At 39.7% G+C, this 19,678-nt stretch overlaps 1 protein-coding gene across 4 annotated transcripts in view; it reads left to right on the forward strand.

Moving 5' to 3' along the window:
- The window catches only part of LOC105687002 (serine/threonine-protein kinase BRSK2), a 32,367-nt gene extending 15,794 nt beyond the window's left edge, over nucleotides 1-16,573 (forward strand). For 2 of the 4 annotated variants that reach the window (XM_048650889.1, XM_020852967.2), the window contains 12 exons: nucleotides 1,710-1,890; nucleotides 2,156-2,296; nucleotides 4,459-4,609; nucleotides 5,834-6,049; nucleotides 6,148-6,347; nucleotides 6,794-7,024; nucleotides 7,455-7,744; nucleotides 10,675-10,826; nucleotides 10,951-11,103; nucleotides 12,116-12,290; nucleotides 13,241-13,470; nucleotides 13,781-16,573. In XM_048650889.1, coding sequence (XP_048506846.1) covers nucleotides 1,710-1,890; nucleotides 2,156-2,296; nucleotides 4,459-4,609; nucleotides 5,834-6,049; nucleotides 6,148-6,347; nucleotides 6,794-7,024; nucleotides 7,455-7,744; nucleotides 10,675-10,826; nucleotides 10,951-11,103; nucleotides 12,116-12,290; nucleotides 13,241-13,470; nucleotides 13,781-14,005 — 2,345 coding nt within the window. In that variant the 3' untranslated portion in view covers nucleotides 14,006-16,573. The remainder of the gene's footprint in view (nucleotides 1-1,709; nucleotides 1,891-2,155; nucleotides 2,297-4,458; nucleotides 4,610-5,833; nucleotides 6,050-6,147; nucleotides 6,348-6,793; nucleotides 7,025-7,454; nucleotides 7,745-10,674; nucleotides 10,827-10,950; nucleotides 11,104-12,115; nucleotides 12,291-13,240; nucleotides 13,471-13,780) is intronic. The other 2 variants (XM_048650899.1, XM_048650907.1) reach the window with 2 other exon arrangements.
- The last annotated feature ends 3,105 nt before the right edge of the window (nucleotides 16,574-19,678 follow it).

Raw genomic sequence — 19,678 nt, forward strand, 5'->3', positions numbered from 1 at the left:
CGGCTGGATTTATCGTCGCAGTGATTATTTTCGTGCGATTCGCTCCCCCGCATATCACGTGAGTACAGTCGGCCGTAATGTGTATGCCTACAGAGCGGCGGGGATTCCTGTCCCCAACCGATAGACTCGACCCCCCTCGCCCCCACCCCGAAATATAAGGGTAATATAACTCTCGTTAATTTCAATTAATCATCGCGCGACTACAGAGAGTCGGTGTGCTCGCGTCACTCCCGTTCTTCTTCCCGTTATTATCCCTCTGCAGCAGCAGCAGCAGCAGCAGCAGCAGCGGCAGTGGCAAGTAGAAGTGGCGGTTCACCGGAGAGCGAGGCTAAAAAAATCAATATCCTTCTCTACGTGTATGGAGACCTTCGAAAAGCTGCACGCCGCGGTATAGACGCACACGTGCACAATTACGGTCGTCGTCCGAAAAATGTTCGAATCGATATATGTGGCTCGATTTCACGCGTGACGAGGAAAAAGTTGACGTTACAATGACAACGGAACGGATAATTATCAACGGGAACGTAATCGAAAATCAGAATCGTCGAATGACGATTCTCACGTTACAAATACGCCGATACGAACCCTTCGAAAGTAGCCGGTGCCGCTGTACCCGCCGTTTCCTTCCGTTGCGCTCTTTTCCACCCTCGATTTATTCCACTTTTTTTCCTCCTACTTTTTTTCTCTTTTTTTTTTTACTCGCTTTGCCTCTCTTCTTTTTTACCACCGGAGGACTATACGAACCCCCGAAAGAGAGAAATTATGCGTTATACGAAGCGTGAACTCTGCGGGCACGTACGTGCGGTACATGCACACTCGTACGTACGTACGTTCGTCGTGTTTTTTTCGTGTTCACGATGCGCCCACGATTCGATGTGTTCGAAAAAGAAATAAAAAAAAAAATAGGAAAGAAATGAGGAACCTGCGGGGATTCCTTTCGCTATGTATGTGTGTACGTAGTACAGGTATATTACATACATACGTACTTCTACATACCTCGTATCGAAGTATCTTCCGTTGTTGATACGGGTTCGGTACGAAACTGCGAACGCCTTGCATCGGCTGTTGTCTTCACCGGAATCTTCCTCCTCCTCCTCCTATTTCTTTCCGCGAGAAAGTAAAGCAGACGGAGAGACTGGAAAGCGGCGCGTGCAGTGCGTACCTCGTATGTATGTACGTAGGTAGCTGGATGGAGTCGCGAAGAGTGAGACGAGACGCGCGGAAGTTGCCCCTGGGATTCACCGAACTATTTTTGGCCGTACAAAAAAACAACGTGAGGCTATTTTTCACCGAGTTCAGACGCCCCGCCGCCCTTATTGCCGGGTGGGGGGGGGGGGGGGGAGGGGGGGTGTTTACTCCGAGAGCGCGCGAGGTGTACAAGGGGGCGTCTCATATACTCGGGACGTTCACCTTGGAAGATGCAATTTATTGCGCGGCAACCACAAACGGACGTATCAACTTGGATAGTGATACGACCTGCCTGAAACCAGAAGTTTCAAGCGACTCCTCCGTTCGGTACCTCGGTACGCGCCGAAACTCTAATTATACGTCGTTACACCCGTCCAGTTATGTTGTTTTTTTTTGTAATTTTTTTGTGTCTTTCGATTATCTCTCATCGCAAAATCAGTTTTTTCCCGCAGCCGCGCGTCTCTTTGTACACGTAGTAAATGGAACGATGTTCACGCATACTTTATATCTCGTTGTTTCAGGCCTCGTGAAACTTGGGGTTCACTGCGTACTCGGTAAAAAAGTTGCCATCAAAATTATCAACCGTGAAAAACTTTCCGAGTCCGTATTAATGAAGGTTGAACGAGAAATCGCCATTATGAAGCTGATCGATCATCCCCATGTTCTTGGGCTTTCCGACGTCTACGAGAACAAAAAGTATTTGTAAGTGTCCAAAAGTTCGCCGTTTTTTTTGGTTTTTTTTCTTTCTTTCTTTCTTTCTTTCGCCAGTTTTTTTTCTCAACTTTTCAACAATGCGAATTTCCCTCATTGTACGCAAGCTTTCCTTCATTGTCGAACGAAAAAAAAAAAAAAAACAAAACAAAACAAATATCTTCTTTGCCTACTCTTGTAAAGAGAAAAAATTATTATTTTTTTTCTCTTTTTCTTTTTTCCAACGTTACAAATTGAATCCATTTTTGCTTCGCAGGTATCTTGTTCTCGAGCACGTTTCGGGTGGTGAACTCTTCGATTACCTGGTGAAGAAAGGGAGGCTAACGCCTAAGGAGGCGAGAAGATTTTTTCGACAAATTATATCCGCCCTAGATTTTTGCCACAGTCATAGTATATGGTGAGTACATCGATACCTAGAAAATCACATCGTACGGTCTTCGTTTCGCGTCAATCTTATTACCCGAGAGTGGAGGGGGAAAAAAATAAAACAATAAAAAAAGGTAAAAAGAAAAGAGCCCTCGAAGGGTAAATTGTTTTTTCGGTTTCCCGCAAAGGGACCCGATGACGTTGGAATGCCCCTTCTCACAGGGGGGCGGGGGTGGGGGAATGAGCCGCTATCTTCCGCGTTGAAAAATCGGAAACCAACTCGAGTCTCGTCGAGAGTTGATCAAAGCCGGTGAAGTCTTCTTTTTAGACGTAATTATCAACGGACGGTCGATATCGCAAGTACGTTTTTCACTCGACTATGTTGGCTCGATATTTAGGAGGGTTAAAAAAATGAAGGAATTTCATTCACGCGCTAAAATTCCCGCCAGTCGGTTAGTAGGTGGTGGTGCCGTTGAAAACCGGCGTGAAAACAAGCCGCACGTAACACCCTACCTACCCTCCCGCTCCCCACAAGACGTCAGCAAAGTGTAAATGAAACAGAATCAATACGTTTCCGTCGTAGCCGTCGCGTCTACGTCGATAGGGCATCTCGTGTGCACCTACACCGGTTACGAATAGCTTCGCTTCACTGAAAAAAACTCCTCCAACTCTCCCACACAGAGACACGGACTAAATGGGTTAAGGTTCCCTATTTCTCGTCTGTCGTCCCTCGCTTCTTCTGACCAGAGCTCGGTAAAACAATAGCAAAAGCGATAAGCGGGGTTGTCGGGGCCACGGGGTGCGGAAAATGGAGAGGCGGGGGGGGAAAGTTCCAGTTGGCAAACGGTTTGAGACACGGTCCGCAACCCCCGACTTCGGCGATTGAATAAATACGGAAGTACGAAGATTCAATTTGGGGAAACGTTTTTCCCATTTTTTTTTTTTTTCTTCTTACTCATTTCCATTTTTTTTCCACGACTACCTCGATCGTTTCCGTTTGATTTTCTCCATCTACACCTCACCTTCTCTGCGAACGAAGATATGAATGAAAAAAAAAAAAAATGAACAAAAAAAAAAAAAAAAAACTCAACGGACAACGACTCGAACCGAGACCCTTTTCTGCATGGTTCGACGGAGAGGTTCTCATCAACGCGAAAATTATTGACTCGAGCAAAAATGTTCAGCCGTTCGTGTTACTCTCGGATATTGCTCTGCGGTATACGTACGTAGGTACATACAATTAAAGATTGTCGAAACATTACCGTACCGTCTACACGTCTGATTTGAACGTAGTCGCGAAATACGTTTCACGACACGTCTGCGTACCGAACACCGTCCGTAGATTACCAACGATCCCCGTACCCCGTGAAAGTACGGAATTTTCGGACTCCCTTTAATTCGGCAGGACGTCAACGATCGAAGTAAGCGGGGGGGCCGACGCGAGGAGGTGAAACTTGCATCGATTGTTACGTACGTTCGACCATGTGTGTAACGGTACGAAGCTATCAATTATCACCTTCCGGAACTACGTGCACCACGTACGGTGCAACGGTTTCTCGAGTTTTGCGTAGACGATAAATAAAGGTGAAGATCTCCGCGAACGTTTCGTCCAATGCCTTTGCAGTCCACCGCTATATTATTCGTCCTCGTACCGCGCGTCTATATTTACGTACATATATCCTCATACCGTTATTGATGTTCGATATTCCCGATGTAGAGCGATCCGGGAGCCGATCGCGAGGTAATCTATAACGACGTGAAATTCAACAGCGATTTAACGGCGGTAACCTGTAGATACGTCGCACTTGTTAGACGTCATGTGTTTTCAACGACGATCTCCCGCTCGTCGAACGAAACAGAATTGATAACGACGTGGCGGATCGGGCACTCGAGTTACGGATGTTGCACACGGTTTGATCGAATGTTGTTCAACCCTCTTGAAATTTCTCGGTTCCACGGGTCACAACGTCGCGCGAACCCTTTGGAGTCTAGCACGTACCTATTTTATTATTCCTCCCGCACTCGTCGTACCTAATTAACTCAACGACGGCGGAATACGTATGATTAGTGTTCGAAAACCGAGTGAGAGAAACGTTGAATAATTCAATCGTTTTTACTCGGCTTTGAGATTTTTTATCGTCAAATGTAATCGTTTTTTTTGTTTTTTTCTGTTTCACCTCTCGTTTGTTACAGCCATAGAGATTTAAAGCCTGAAAACCTCCTGCTGGACGAAAAGAATAATATAAAAATAGCGGATTTCGGAATGGCTTCGCTTCAGCCAGCTGGTTCGATGTTGGAAACAAGCTGTGGATCGCCGCATTACGCTTGTCCCGAAGTAATTAGGGTGAGTCTTACGATCAGCCTCGTGTCTTTTGGAGACATGAATAATTCACGATAGCGTGTAAGAAAAACGGAGCTATCCGAACCGGATTAACGCTCAAGATTGGAGGTTTAATCTGACCAATCGATGCGGATAGCTGCATATCTCGGTCCGGGGGCGACTCGATTTCCTCGAATATCCAGAGTTCACCGGTCACCGACTCGGTTTCCCATATTTCTATATAGATTTCATTTCCGTACCATCGGTCTTTTTCCCCGAATCGCGTCGACAAAATTAGAATAAAAATCCGGACTTGAAAAAGTCCGATTGAACGGAATGTAGCCGAACGTTTCGTTGCGATGACTCGTTAATTACGAACGACAACAATCGAGGGGGTTGACGAACCCCCGATTACAAGAGGCCGAAGAAGGACTAATTTCGGCGAACAATTCGCATTACGGCAAAATGGCGGGTTAAACCTCCGTCTTCGTATCATCGACAGCTGGTGTTGCCGCTACCCGTACACGCTCCTTGTGGAAGCTCTAATGAAATTTCTCGACAGGAAATTGTTGCCCCGTGAGGGTGCCGCGGCTAAATCATATCGGCAACAGAGATATATCCGACCTCACCTCACCACCTCCCGCGCAACGCGTTTACGCCAAATTTATGGCTGCAACACTCTTGAAACCTCGTAAATTCTCCAACACCAGTCGCCGCCCGCTGTTTGCATACGGTCGTAGAATTCCGGCCGACTCCGTGCGATTCTCGAACGATTCAATTGTCGTTGGGAATAAGAAAATAAAACGAAGAAATGAAAAAAAAAAATTCCACGCAGTTTAAAACGATAATTTTCAACTGCATTTCGCGCCCGCGAGTCTACCGTATATGGTAGTACAATGTTCTTCGAACGTAGCTCTGATATGCCATTGTTTCAACGGTGAAGATATACGACATTCCGTAAATATTCAAAATGAAACGCTCGCTTCAGATTCAACTCCGTAAATATCGAACAACTTCGCTCCTACTCGTAGGAGGAACTCCGACGATACGGGGAGCTGTCAATATTCAATTTATAATCAAGATTAACCATCTGCTTCGGACAGGTTCGTTATACACACACGTGAATGCAGCGCGATGCGATAAAAAGTGTTGCAGTTTTCGTAGAAAATCGGCGGATCGCCGTTAAAATTGTACGGAATTCGAATGGCGGTGAGTCCTCCCTTCACGTGTCGCGGTTGAAATTTTCAGGGCGAAAAGTACGACGGAAGAAAGGCGGACGTTTGGTCCTGCGGCGTTATTCTGTACGCTCTGCTCGTCGGAGCTTTACCTTTCGACGACGACAACCTCCGACAACTTTTGGAGAAGGTGAAAAGGGGCGTGTTTCACATACCTCATTTCGTGCCACCCGATTGCCAGAACCTTCTTCGTGGAATGATAGAAGTTAATCCGGATAAGAGAATGACGGTGAGTCCCGGTTTTTCCGTCTGCCTCGTACGAGTGGGAAATATGCTTTTACCCGCGAATGTTCCGACGGCGGCGATTTCACGGTGTCTCCTTTTCAGCTCGCTGAAATAAACAGGCATATATGGGTGACGGCTGCTGGTAAGGGCGAACTCGAGTTGGAACTGTCGATGATGGACGTCGTTCAAACTCACGTCATTCCGTCCATTGATGCGATAGATCCTGACGTCCTTCAGGCCATCGCCAGCCTCGGCTGCTTTAAAGAAAGAGATAAATTAATACAAGAATTGCTGAGTCCGAAGTGAGTTCCTTATCTCATGAATAATAACACGGCGTAGTTTGAAATTTTATTCACAAGAGAATTTAAACCGGCAGCCGCTGAATTCGCTCCGACTGCACAGTTAAATAAACGAGTACCTCATTTTATCTTCAATTTTCACAATCGTTTCAACGAAACACCGGTTTGCTTTTTTGTATTTTCATCATTTGCTTAACGGCGGGGGGAAGGGGGGGAGGGGCCTCAATTACTATCTTTGTACACTTCCTCTTTTTCTTTTCATCGATATTTCTGTTATTCCGATCAACTTTAAAAAAAAAGAAAAAAAAAGTATGAACCGCGAAAATATTAGACGGAAAAAAAAATGGACTCGGTTCGTTGGCGCAGTTGATTTATTTTGCTCGTGATAAAAACGGTTTGGGAAATAACGCGGTGTACTGATCTTCGCTGTAACACCGTTTGCTTTTCAGCCACAACACGGAGAAGGTCATTTACTTTCTACTCCTCGAAAGAAAACGGAGAAGACCCGCGTGCGAAGACGAGCTCGAGGTAATGAGAGGTGGTATGAGGAGCTCGGCCGGTCAGCTGGAAGCTGATCCACCTAGAAAAAGGGTCGACACTTGTAGAGTAAATGGTAGCACAGCATTGAACTTAGGTCAAATAAGTCACGGGTCACCGTTAACGCCGCGGAGACAAACCAGGTAAGAATCGCCACCAAAAAAATAGATAATCGAATTGAAGTAAAAGAGAAAAAAAACAAATAAAGAAAAAGACACAAAGTTCAAAAGCCCCGGGGGTACGGAAGTTGGAAATTGTTGTTTGAACCATTGTCATAATTCCGACAAGGGGCGTAGAAAAAACCGTCGAATTGCGTGCCGAGTAACGTCTTGACTGACGAGAGTCGTTGCGTGTCCAAAATCTACTTCCACGATTCCGCATTTCGCTTTTCAACTACATCGCTTGTGTACGCCATCCCCGGGCATCGAGGGGTGGTAAAATTATTTATTCTCCCGTTAGAGCGGTCGGTCCGCGTCCGCGGTGGTCTAGAATTTCGACGATTAATAACAATTGCTTAGCATAAATGAAGAAACGCGGAACGTTTTCTTTCCACTCTTTTTCACTATGTTTCAGCGGGAGTGCGAGACACCATGCGAGGCGTTCACCAAGCACGGGCTCGCATTCGCACGCCTCGCATTCGCACGCTTCTACTCCTGGGGGTTCTCCGCTTCACGCACCTACGGTGGCAGGTCTTTTGAGTCCCCACAGAGCCGTGCCGAGTGCTCATCTCTCCCAAACCGGAAGTCCGCACAGATTATCAGTCGTCAGTGCGTCCGGCGGAAACAGCAGTCAAACACAGGTCATGCCGCCTCCGATTCCACCGCCTGCGAGCGTCGGTATTGAACTGAACGAAGTTCAACCCGGTAAGTTGATCAGGTTGAGAAGAAGATTTTCATTGGATAGACCATCGATTATTTCGATATCGCGTATCATTTTTGCGATCTGCACGCAATTTCGATTTCGGCAGATTTCGTTGTACGTCATGCGGGACGTGCATGATTTCGTTTCGACAGTTGTGAATAATTAGAGTACGATTGACGCGAGTGTGGTCTGTGCATAAACACGTATGTGCCACTCGGTCGGATGCGCGGAGTTTGCACGTACGTTGTTGAACCGTGAAAACCGCGAATTCCAATTAATTTGCAAATTTAAATCGTAGCTGCGTACGTATGCGTTGAAAACGCCGACCGATTAAATGGAATGAAATATTCATCGCGCAATTCGTACGCACGCATCGTTTATTTTCCCTGAATAAAATCGGCCTCGACGACGGAGAATTACTCGCGACGTAGACCAGCGTTCGCTACGTCTCTCTCGTACGTCCGATAACTCCTGACGTTCTTATACCATATTATAGGGGCTGCATCTTCGTTGTCATTTGCGACAGCGCGTCCGTAACGCTTACGGTGTACGTGAAATACACTTCGTTAAGAAGATAACAGTATCTTGTTCCTATGCTCATATTTATGGGAGCGTTCCCCGAGTAGACGATAATGCAGTAGGACGCGGATCGGACCCCTTTTACACGGATATATTATCCCGCGTACTTACCTACTTACTTATTATACGGGGTTAACTTACTCGATCGTTCATAGTCGTCGTATCCGATTACGCCAAGTGTTCCATAACATTTAGTCGCGCCCACTCGCTCTGTTTCTACTCATAGCTCCGTTTGTTGTTCAACTTCACAAGAGGCGAGGGGGTTCGTAACATCGTTCCTCACATTCATTCGTCCTCTGACATTTCACGTTATAGGTAAGGTAGAGCACGTGATACGTACGCACGTTAGTCGGGTGTACTCGGATTTGAAAAAGCCTTTTCCACTTTTCACATCGTAATCCACTCCCGGTTCTCGGTTTAATGATGGCTGACGTACGTACCATTGTACGTATACGTACGTATACGTATACGTACGTACGTAGTTGCGTTAAAGCCAACGTTACTCTGACGCCGACTGCGGCCCGCGTACCACCCCCTTGCAACAAAAGTAGTGGATAAAGAAACGGTGACGAATAAAAAATATCAGACCGTTACGTACGCGAACTCGCGACTCCCTACCTTTGGATATCAACGTAATAAACGTAAACGTGTCAAGTAATTTTCACCGAGGACAGGTGCCCCTTGGGTTTTCCAATCGAGGCTATCTCTCCAGATATAATCTGCGACAAAAGGGAATTCCGAATGCTTCGGAATATCATGACAATGGGGTGCGTGGAATGGCAAATCTCTGGATAATATAAATTTTTCATTCTTTTTTCTTATATTTTTTATTCCTCCCCCCCCCCCCCCCCCCCCCTCTAATTGAAACACCAGATGTCTATTGACTGCGGAAGGGTGGTTACAATGGCGTTACGACGACGTCGTATCAACACCGTTCGTGGTCGAACAATGCTTCTGGAATAAGCTCATCTCATAGTCATATATGCGGGAGCTCTACGTGACATTGCAACGCGGTCTGGAGTTTCGAAAATTACGGGAATTTCTACCGAGAATAGAGAGCTGGCCAGGGGAATATTCGAGAGTTTTATTTCGGTTTATTTTTTCAATTTTTTTTTTCCTCTTTCACCGAGTCTTCGTAATTAGTATTATTTGTTGTGGCACGCCTAAAATCGGAGTGAGTCGTTCTATAAGCTTGGTAACGGAGAGCCACTCAATGCTCATGGATTTAAGCCGAATGATTGTACTCGAGTGTACGGTGTTTAATTTATACACGATTATTTTATAAAGTATTTTTTTTTTTGAATAGTTCATGCTTAATTTACCGTGAATGAAAAATCAACGAATCATCAGCACGCGACTGCGTCCGTAGCGCAAAGTCGAGAAAAGTGCAGTCGCTATTTATTATGAAGGGGTTTGTCTGCTCCACATTTCTTCTCCTCTACTTTCCTATTGCCTGGAAATCTTTTGTTCGCGTTTTCATTGCAACTGCTACTCGAATACTACAGTATGTACCTGAACGTATATACGCCTACACGCAGTGTAACAAACAGAAAAAGGGAGACGGGTAATCGCTGAAGGCGTAAAATTCGCGCTCGTTACTTCAGAAGAGTCGGGTGCAGTTTCACCAGCTATAGGTACATTCGCACTTGTGCAAGGGGGGTGACAACGAGTTCAACAATAGCTAACTACCTCTACGGCTATGGTATATATACTACTTCCGTACGCGTTCAAATATCGAATTTACATCGTTGTATTCGTGTGTATATGTACTTTGCAGGCAGGAGGCATGTTTACAACGGGCAGGTAATTAATACTCGACTCTGTACCGAGAACCGATGCAAATACACGCCGTTGCTTATTAAACGTATGCAGTCCAACCTGAATTCCTGCGATCGTTTCATAGTCCCGAGAGGGTTGGACCAGGTCCACCTCATGTCTAATACCCAAAATGCAGGTTCATGTTTAGCGAATGAACCTTCCGTAGTTCGCGATTGTCGTACCGAACGACATTACATAGGAGAAAAAATATGACGAACGCGGCGGAACCGCGACGATTCGCAAATGTAGGCAAATGCTCTGCAGCGAAGTTGATGCTGAAAATAGAAAGCCATCGTTTGAAGTGTAGCGTATATCGTGCTTCGACTCTCGGGACTTTTAAACAATTCATCGTCAGCAGCTACCGGGTACCGGGTCGTTTGTCCCTCGGCGTCAATGGTCAATTATGCGAAAGCTGCTGTAGCGTTTACGGGTCTCAGGAGTTAACGTAGATGTTCATATTAAGTACGTTAAATTGAATGTTCACCTGAATAATTTAGTTTCATTTTTTTTTTTTTTTTCATTTAATTATTTATAGTTCTCGCGATCGGCGTCACTCCTCCTGGATCTCCTCATACCGGAGCGGGTTCGGGTTCCCATCATTGGAGATCCCGGTTGACTACCATTAAAAATTCCTTTCTTGGCAGCCCAAGGTTTCACCGACGTAAACTACTCACCAGTACCGAAGAGGTAATTTTACCGGTATATGCGTATTTATATTTATTTCCATTTATTCGTTTCGCCAGCACGCAGGGAAACAATTTTTTCGTTTTTTTCTAATTCTCTTTTTTCAAACTTGGATGAAAAATTTCAGGTGCATCTTACGCCAGACTCGTCACCCGAACTTACGAAAAAATCGTGGTTCGGTAGCTTGATGACTACCGAAAAAGACGAGACCTTTACGATTTTAGTAAAAGGTAAACCACTGGCTAGCATCAAAGCTGATCTCATACACGCTTTTCTATCGGTAAGTCTTATCGTCGAATCATTAGAATTAATTTTTCCCAAATTTACTTACTTTGAAAAAGTATAAAATAAATAAATAAGTTTTAAAAAGAAGTAGAATAATCCACTCATCTATGGACACCGATATCTAATCATTCATACCTAATTACTGACAAAAACCATTTTCAAGTTCAATCGCAACTTGTATACGTTATCGACGAATATCTGACATTATTCGTCAGCATTACGATAATGTAATCGACCTGGTAATAATTGAATGAATATGCGTCCCGCTAAGCCTCGTGGATAGGTATACGTACTATAGGTATAGATATGGTGGCTATAGTTTTTAACGTTTTCAATTTCCGCCAACACCACCCATATATCGGAAAAATGGAGATTCCTTTTCTCCAATATATGTATACACGATGTTCAGGTTATTTCTACGTTTTACCGCCGTCAGAGGTTCAAGCAATGCGAATTTGAATCGAATAATTTCTCATTTACATCCGCCACGAACGATTTTTTCCCCCAATTCGTTTTTTTTTTTTTCAACAATTATTTTTCCTCCGAGAAGCGCGTCTCGGTGCGATAATTCTCTTCGAGTCCGTTCAATTATCGTGTTGACCCGGGCTCTGCAGGTTATACATAAAATCTTATCGTTTCTTCAAGTTTGGGAGAATTTAATATTCCGTTCAATCCTGCAATTTTATACCACGGGCAAATCGGGGATCGGAAAATAAACGACAAATAAAAATCAGCAAAGAAAAAAAAAAAAAAACGAGCGAATGAAATATGGGAATAAAACCACGTTTCACAGTTTATACCGAAACGTATCAACTAAATATTCTAGTTCAATTTGTTTGGCGAAAAATTTTGTAACAGATGCAGCTGTTATTTATGTGGTTCATCGATCACGCATAGGGTGTTGGAAAACGGTCGTGCTGTGACTTGTGTATATTATTTTCTTTTCTCCGATTTGTTTTACGCCCACATCGGCAAATGAATTTAATTGCATGGTTTTTGAATTACAGATAGCCGAACTTTCTCACAGCGTGAGTTCTCCAATGTCTTTTAGGGTAGAATATAAAAGAGGAAGTACAGCGCCGGCCATGTTCCAAAGACAAGTTCGGTTTCAAGTCGATATTAGTGCGATTTCGAAACAGCCTAACGAACCTCTATTTGCCATCACCTTTACGCTCCTCAGTGGTGAGTTTACCCCGAACTTGGGAAGAACAAATATTTTCTCTCGCGTTGTATAATCACCTGATTCGGCTGATATACCGAGCGTGAATGTTCATCGAAACGACGCGCCGACGTTAAAACAACCCCCGCTAACTCCGGAACGATACGAAGATTTCTGAGCTTTTTCTTAGCGCAAAGTCTGCTCGTTTGTTCGTGAAAGATTGCATCGCGGCACCTCCGTTTCCACTGGTTGTTATAGAAAAGTGGCAAATATGTATGTTTCGCCGCTACCGCGATACAGCGGAAATTTATTCGTGTAGAAATTTGTGTACGACGTTATCATTATAATACGACCCGCTGCGCGAAGGACGTGGACGACGACGACATCCGCTCGAGGGGTTAAAAGTTTAAAGTTGCAAAGTTATAACGACATCCACGATCGCGCCGAAACTTCGCAACGGCTCTTATGAAATTCGGCAAAGTTGATTCCTTGTCAATTCTTTCGATGAAAAGCGTTACCGATTTTTATAGCGAGTCCATGAGCGGATCTCACCGTTGATGAAACAGTTCGCAGAAGAAAAAAAAAAAAAATTAGAAACACGCATTTCTTCATGGGTTTACCCGATAATTTTTCGGACGTTTAATAGCCGTGTGCAAAAGACAGTTTCTGTTTACAAAGCTGCGGAATTCTTCATGTGACTCGAAACGTTGTTTTGGCATTCGGCGTTCCCAGTTTGGCACTCTTCCAAGCGCAACTAGATCGATGTTACGTTTATTCGAGCCGTTCATATTTTCCGTTAAAATTTTCCGCCCTTCCCCATTCGAATTATGATCTCCGCATGCAATGGGTCGCGTACAAGTGTAAAATCGTCGTGAGAAGCTTATATGCTCGGCAAATTGAAACAGAAAAATAGAAAATAATGAGCGAGTTATTTGATAGAGGAAAATTAAATTGTCAATAATTTTTCACGCAGGTAATATTCGAAGATTTCGAAGAGTCTGCGAGCACATTCAATCCCAAGTATGTGCCCGTGGTATAGGATTGGGAATTGGTGGTCAAAGTAGGGCTGCGCCACCGAGTCCGAGAACTTCGCGAAAATTTACACAGGAAATGAGCGAAAGTTCAAGTTGCGGAAGCGACACCAGCGAAAGACTCTCCCTCAGTCCTCATCCCGCTACCAGACAGGTAGTGTGTTTCAGCAAGGTATCACATCATCCATCATCATCGTCGTCGTCATCTTCATGTCTGTTGAAAATTACATTAAGATAAAAGAATATTACGTAATTATGTGTACGTGAAATAAACACAAGAGAAAAAACACACAGAACAAAACACTCACGTGTAGGTATACGCAGTGAAGGTAAATTGACTCGTCAGTAAGAGAGGAAAACTAATATGCATCATTTTGATACACCTTTCATTCGTCACTCATTGTTGTAATATAGATTATGGTGTCACACGGAGGTTTTTGTTGAATTTAAAATTAAAAAAAAGGTATTTCTGACTCCTCCAGATTGATTCAGACATCGAATCGGACACATCCGTATTCGACGTGAAGTCGCCTACCGGTGAACACGGTCGTCGAAGTTCAACGTCAACGAACAACAACAACGCACTTCCTGGCGAAGTAACGACTTCACCCGGAAGTCCACCGAAGGCCGTAAGAAGTAATTCGGAGAGTCAAAATACCCCGGAAAAAAAATGCGTTACTACGATGAGCGGAAGCAACATAGCGTGATACTACCAGAATCTCCGGTTCGACTTTAGATCCAGCCTTAAAAATTTATGGAACAGCAGACAACGGTTTTGGTGAATATTCGTCACACGAATCAACGTTTGTTCATGATGCGTTAAGGAAACCAAAACCAATCAAACAAACAATAAAATTGTACGGAGTTCTGGGTTCTTTGTCACGTTCAAAAAATAAGTGTTGAGGGATTTTCAGAAAACTCGACTGACTAATAAGGTGCCTGATTATTGAAACTAGATTCGATTTGGCATGTATAATTGGTCAACAGATGATAATTATAATATAAAAACGAGCACTGTTCGACAATTTTTTATTCAAATAAATCCATGCTTATACTTGTCTATCCTTCTCCGACGAGAATTTTTATCAGTATCTGAAATGAATTTATTTCAAATAATCAATTGTTTCGGTGCCTTAACGTTTAAAAAACGATAATAGGACAGCATCCTTGAAAAACAAAAGCTAATAGAATACTGTGAAACAAACACTGAGGTATCTTCGAGAAAAAAGGCAAATAAAAAAACACTCATTCGATCAAAAAAATAAATTAATAGACGTATTTGATTCACGATCAAATACATCGAAAAAACAATTGATGCGTCAATTTGGTAATGAATTTTCATAGAATCGATGAATCAATTTCTTTTCGTGAAAGAATACCTGAAATAAAATTTAGAGAAAAATAAAAGGAGATGAAAAAAATAAATAAATAATCGAAAACTTTACTGCCAACTAGATGCGAAGGATTATACATCCGCAGCGTGCTTTCGAAGAGTATATTATCTAAAAATTCATACTTATAGGGTAGTCGTATGAACATTATTCACATAAATAGTTCATTTTATCCGTTATGGTTACGCCAAGCTCAACCAATAACTGAATTCGTATGCAATTGATACGCGCCGAATAAAACACGGTATCACCGATCGAAAATCATTATAATCAAAACCGACTAACTACAATACAAACTGAATACAGAGAAATCTCACCGGGGTGAAAATAAATTTCCGAATGAAGGGAGAAGTCAAATAAAATGAATACGAAATAAAATCGAGAAAAAAAAAACAACCAAGAAGTAGGAGAACTACAAGAGATAATTAAATAATTTCCGTATGATGTAATAAATTTCCATGGAGAAATATTTTTTTCAACAAATCGAAGTAAATACTCAATGTAAAATAAATCTTAAGATTGAAAATATTAGATACAAGCATGAGTATATATGCGATATATCATGTATATTCAGTACTGCAGCTTCTGATTACCTATCGGCTTCATATAAGGCGTTGTGCAAAGTACAGTTAAATATGACGTACTAATTATAATAATTAGTATATTTCTAATAACTGAATTCTATTTATACATATTCAAGGTATATTTTCTCAATAAACATATCTCATAAACAAACAAACAAACAATGAATAAATAAAATTCACGATAAATATAACAATAGTAACACTATTGTAAATTATAATTAAAATAATAGAAAACAAAAATACAAATAATTGGCCGTGCTTCGTAGAAATTGAATGAAAAAAAAAACAAAAAAAAAAAGCTAATTATATCAAACCAGTCGTTGTGATAATAATTTCAAAATAAGATTCAACGTACAATCGTGGGTAATGGATCAGAGGATTTAATTTTCATATGTGCGATTTTATGAGAAAATATAAACAAATAACACAAAATAACGTTTGATGAAATGAATACTCATAATTTAGATATGCGAAGAGATAAGAAAATCTGGGAAAAACACAAAAAAAAACGTAATTATAAAATATTCGTTTCGCTTGGATGAAAACGTAATCTGTTTTGTATGATAATTTCATTTTATCGCTCAGGTTAGAATGCATTAGACGGCATCTCGTTCCTACTATAAAACCAAAGATAAGACGTAAATGGATTACTATTATTAAATTATTAAAAGTATCCAAGCTGAACCAGGCGACGAGGGAAAAGTGCGGCAAATTTTACCCACCACTAGTTTGAGCTTATATACGCTGCGCACGTGATTAGATTGATTATATTATTCTGATATATTGCAAAATATAAAGCAATTATAAATCGCGAAAAGATCGGTATAATCCGACACTTTTCCCATATCAAAATAATCGTAGACTCATTATATATATATATATGTATACCGTACCACTCTGGTGAAACGGGTTGCGATCAAAGCATGCGACGAAATATTCGAATTTCTCGTTCTACGAGCGAGCCCGAGCTGCGTTGGAGTCAAGGTAGCCACCAGCGTAAGCGCTTTGTTGCGAGGTGTCACCTTGAGGGCTGTATATCACAACAAGACGTCTACGCCTGTGGCTACGCTGACCCCAACGCAGCTAGGGCTCGCTCGTAGAACGAAACATTCGAATATCTCGACGCATGCGTTGATCGCAATCAGTTTCACCAGAATCGCACTGCATACACATGCATATGTGCTATAAAACTAATCAAGCAAACGTAATTCATTAAATAATCGTGTAAAATTATTTACTTATATTACCTATGTACGGTGGAGTAAAATCGGGCTTTGCAATATACGTTTACCAATAATAATAATAACAATAATAATAATCATAATAATAATAATAATAATAATGGCGATGATGATGATGATGATGGTAACAACCAAAAAATTAGATGATAATAATTAAAATAATAATAATAATAATAATAATAATAATAATAACAATAATAACAACAACAACAACAACAACAATAATAATAACGATAATTAAATTAGTAATAAAAACAATAATAACAACATCAACAATACTCGTATTCATCGTAATAATAATGATAATAATGATAATGATGATAATAATGATGATAATAATAATAATAATAGTAGTCATTACCATGATTATGATTACTATTATTATTGCGATTATTATTATAATAAATGAGTGAAACAAAATTAATGAAGATCGAATGCATAGTTGAGATTAATTAATCCGATTATTAGCATGATTATCACATTACAAAACTTGACTCATTGTACGATGATGATATTAAAAATAATTAGCTTGCGGTTATCTATACTCATATATAATAGCGATTAAATATCATGCGTATAAATATAAATAATAAGTATACAATAATAATAATGACTATCATTATTATTGTTATAATTATAATTACAATAATAATTATAATAAGAATAATAAAACAAATTACCGGCCATGTTAAAATAGGATTTTATATCAAACAAATCTATAAGGTGTAAAAGTAATATTTCAAAACAAAGGAGAAAAAAAAGCAAAAAAAAGTGAAATCTATATATAATTTTGTCGGAATAATAATCCAAAGCGTAGCTATAATAATAATAATAATAACAATAATAATTATAATAATAATAATAATAATAATGGATAATAGATAATAGATAATAGATAATACTAATCATAATAATTATAATGATGATAATGTTAATCATATTAGTAATAATAACGATAATAATAATAACAATAACAAAAATAGTAATAATCATCATAATAATCGTAATCACAATATCACCCCCTTGAGAATAAAAAACCGAGAAAATGAAAGAAAAAAAAAAATTAATCGTACGTTTGATAACATGATTGAAAAAGATGAAGATGAAGTTGAAGAGGAAAAAGAATGAGAAAAAAAATTATTTATTTATGTACCGAGTAATACGTGCGAGTTAATTATTTCGTTGTCTCATATTTGTAATAGTTAATGTTTGTATATAATTACTATATTTCAATTCAAAATTATCTTATGCAGCGTAAACTGTAATTATTGATTTTATATTCAATTAAGATTTCTCATTTTATCGTTTCATTATTGAAAAATCATCAATATGTCTTTGATTATCGAATCTATATAGCATATATATATAATATTTGTTCTTGTATAAATTTTATTTCGAACTTTGTTCGTGAATTTACTCTGGATATATCATCATGATGAGGCATTACGACTTAGGGAATAGACAATTTTTATACAATTTTTTAAGCAATTTACAACAGTTTTAAATCTGTTCATTCATAGAATGTTCTTGTTAACAACGTTTTTTTTTTTTATTATTATTTTTATTAATTTTGTTATCGGCATAAATATTCTTCAAATATTAATATAGCCATTGTCTAAAAAAAGTTAGAAAGAAATTAAAGAGAGAAAAGAATAAAATCTGATACGTGATAACTCTTCTAAAATATGTTATTATTATTATTGTAAAAAGTCATCTTGTGTCGCTTGATATTTAAATAATTTATCATCGTGCTTCTAATATATTTATTGATTAATTATTCATTCTTATGAATTACTATAGTATAGGTATATACGCTGCATAAAGGTATACGTATATGGACTGGATAGGAAATCAAGATAAAATATCAACACCCCACGCTGTATATTTATTCTGATATTTTATCGAAGTTTCAAAAGTCTAACAGTAATTATAATTATAATTATTATAATTATTATTATCTCTATTATTATTTATTGTCATTACTGATATTACTATTATTATTGATATAGGTAGTGAAGATTTTGTAAGCGTGCTTTGTGATCAGTTTTATGTTGAAAGTTACACGGATAATAGATAAATGAATGGGGTATCGCGCTGTAGAATTTTTCTGACAAAAAGTGCACTTTTTTTGCAATAGCTGGCCTTACCCAACACCTGAAATTTGTTATTTCAGTTTTTTCTAAATAAGTATAACGAATGCATGCAGATTAGTTTAAAGTTGAAAGAAATAATAAAAGGTAAATGAAAACCAAATTACTTTCCTAACTATGTTAAATTCCCGGTTCTGAATCGCGTATACGTAGAAATCGATGTATATTCATCACTGACATTCATCATCCATTTCATTCTATCATTCATTCGTTCATTCATTCATTGAAAAATATTTTTTGAGACAAATGCAGACCGAGTAGAAAATTTTAAATAAGGAATCAAGGGAAAGTCCATTCTCTCGAGGATATATATCACTTATAATACATTGATAGGTATGTACTACATGAGCGTTATGTGAAAAATTCAGCAACGAATACATACACGCACTCGCCTAATAATTTTGCGAAAATAAAATTTTCTATGAATGTGAATTATCATTAATTAATTATGAATAGTGTGATTCTGCAGAGCTATCGGCATGCATATGCGAAATAATAAATGATGCGTGACAATTTTCCTCTCCGTCCTCTGCAGTAAGCCGATAAAAGAAAAGAAAAATCAGTATTTCTACCAAAAGGTATATTACCCCCTGCTCCCCCAACCCGTCACATAAATTTTGAATCTTAGGAAAATTCGAAGAAGCAGCCAATATAAATTGTATGATGAGATTTAGAATCCATATTGTGGACATTGTTGGAGAAATATGTGCAGCTGGTAGTTTTGTTTTTGTTCGGTTTCAGACTACATGAAATCGAAGGAATCTCCTAATCTGAAATTACGTTGTTATATACGCAATTATTTATATGTACTATGGTGGCTGCAATGTACAGTTCGAAACATTCATCACCGATAATTCGTAGGTAGTGACTATTAATTATTATATATTATTATATAATATATATATTGTCAGTTTTCATGCAAACAAGTAGATATATAAGGGATTAAAAATTGTAACATATTTGTTGATGGCCAATATCAAATATGTATAAAAATAATAACGCGACATTAATAAT

Source organism: Athalia rosae, chromosome 1, assembly GCF_917208135.1.
Source record: "Athalia rosae chromosome 1, iyAthRosa1.1, whole genome shotgun sequence".
Classification (NCBI taxonomy): Eukaryota; Metazoa; Arthropoda; class Insecta; order Hymenoptera; family Athaliidae; genus Athalia; species Athalia rosae.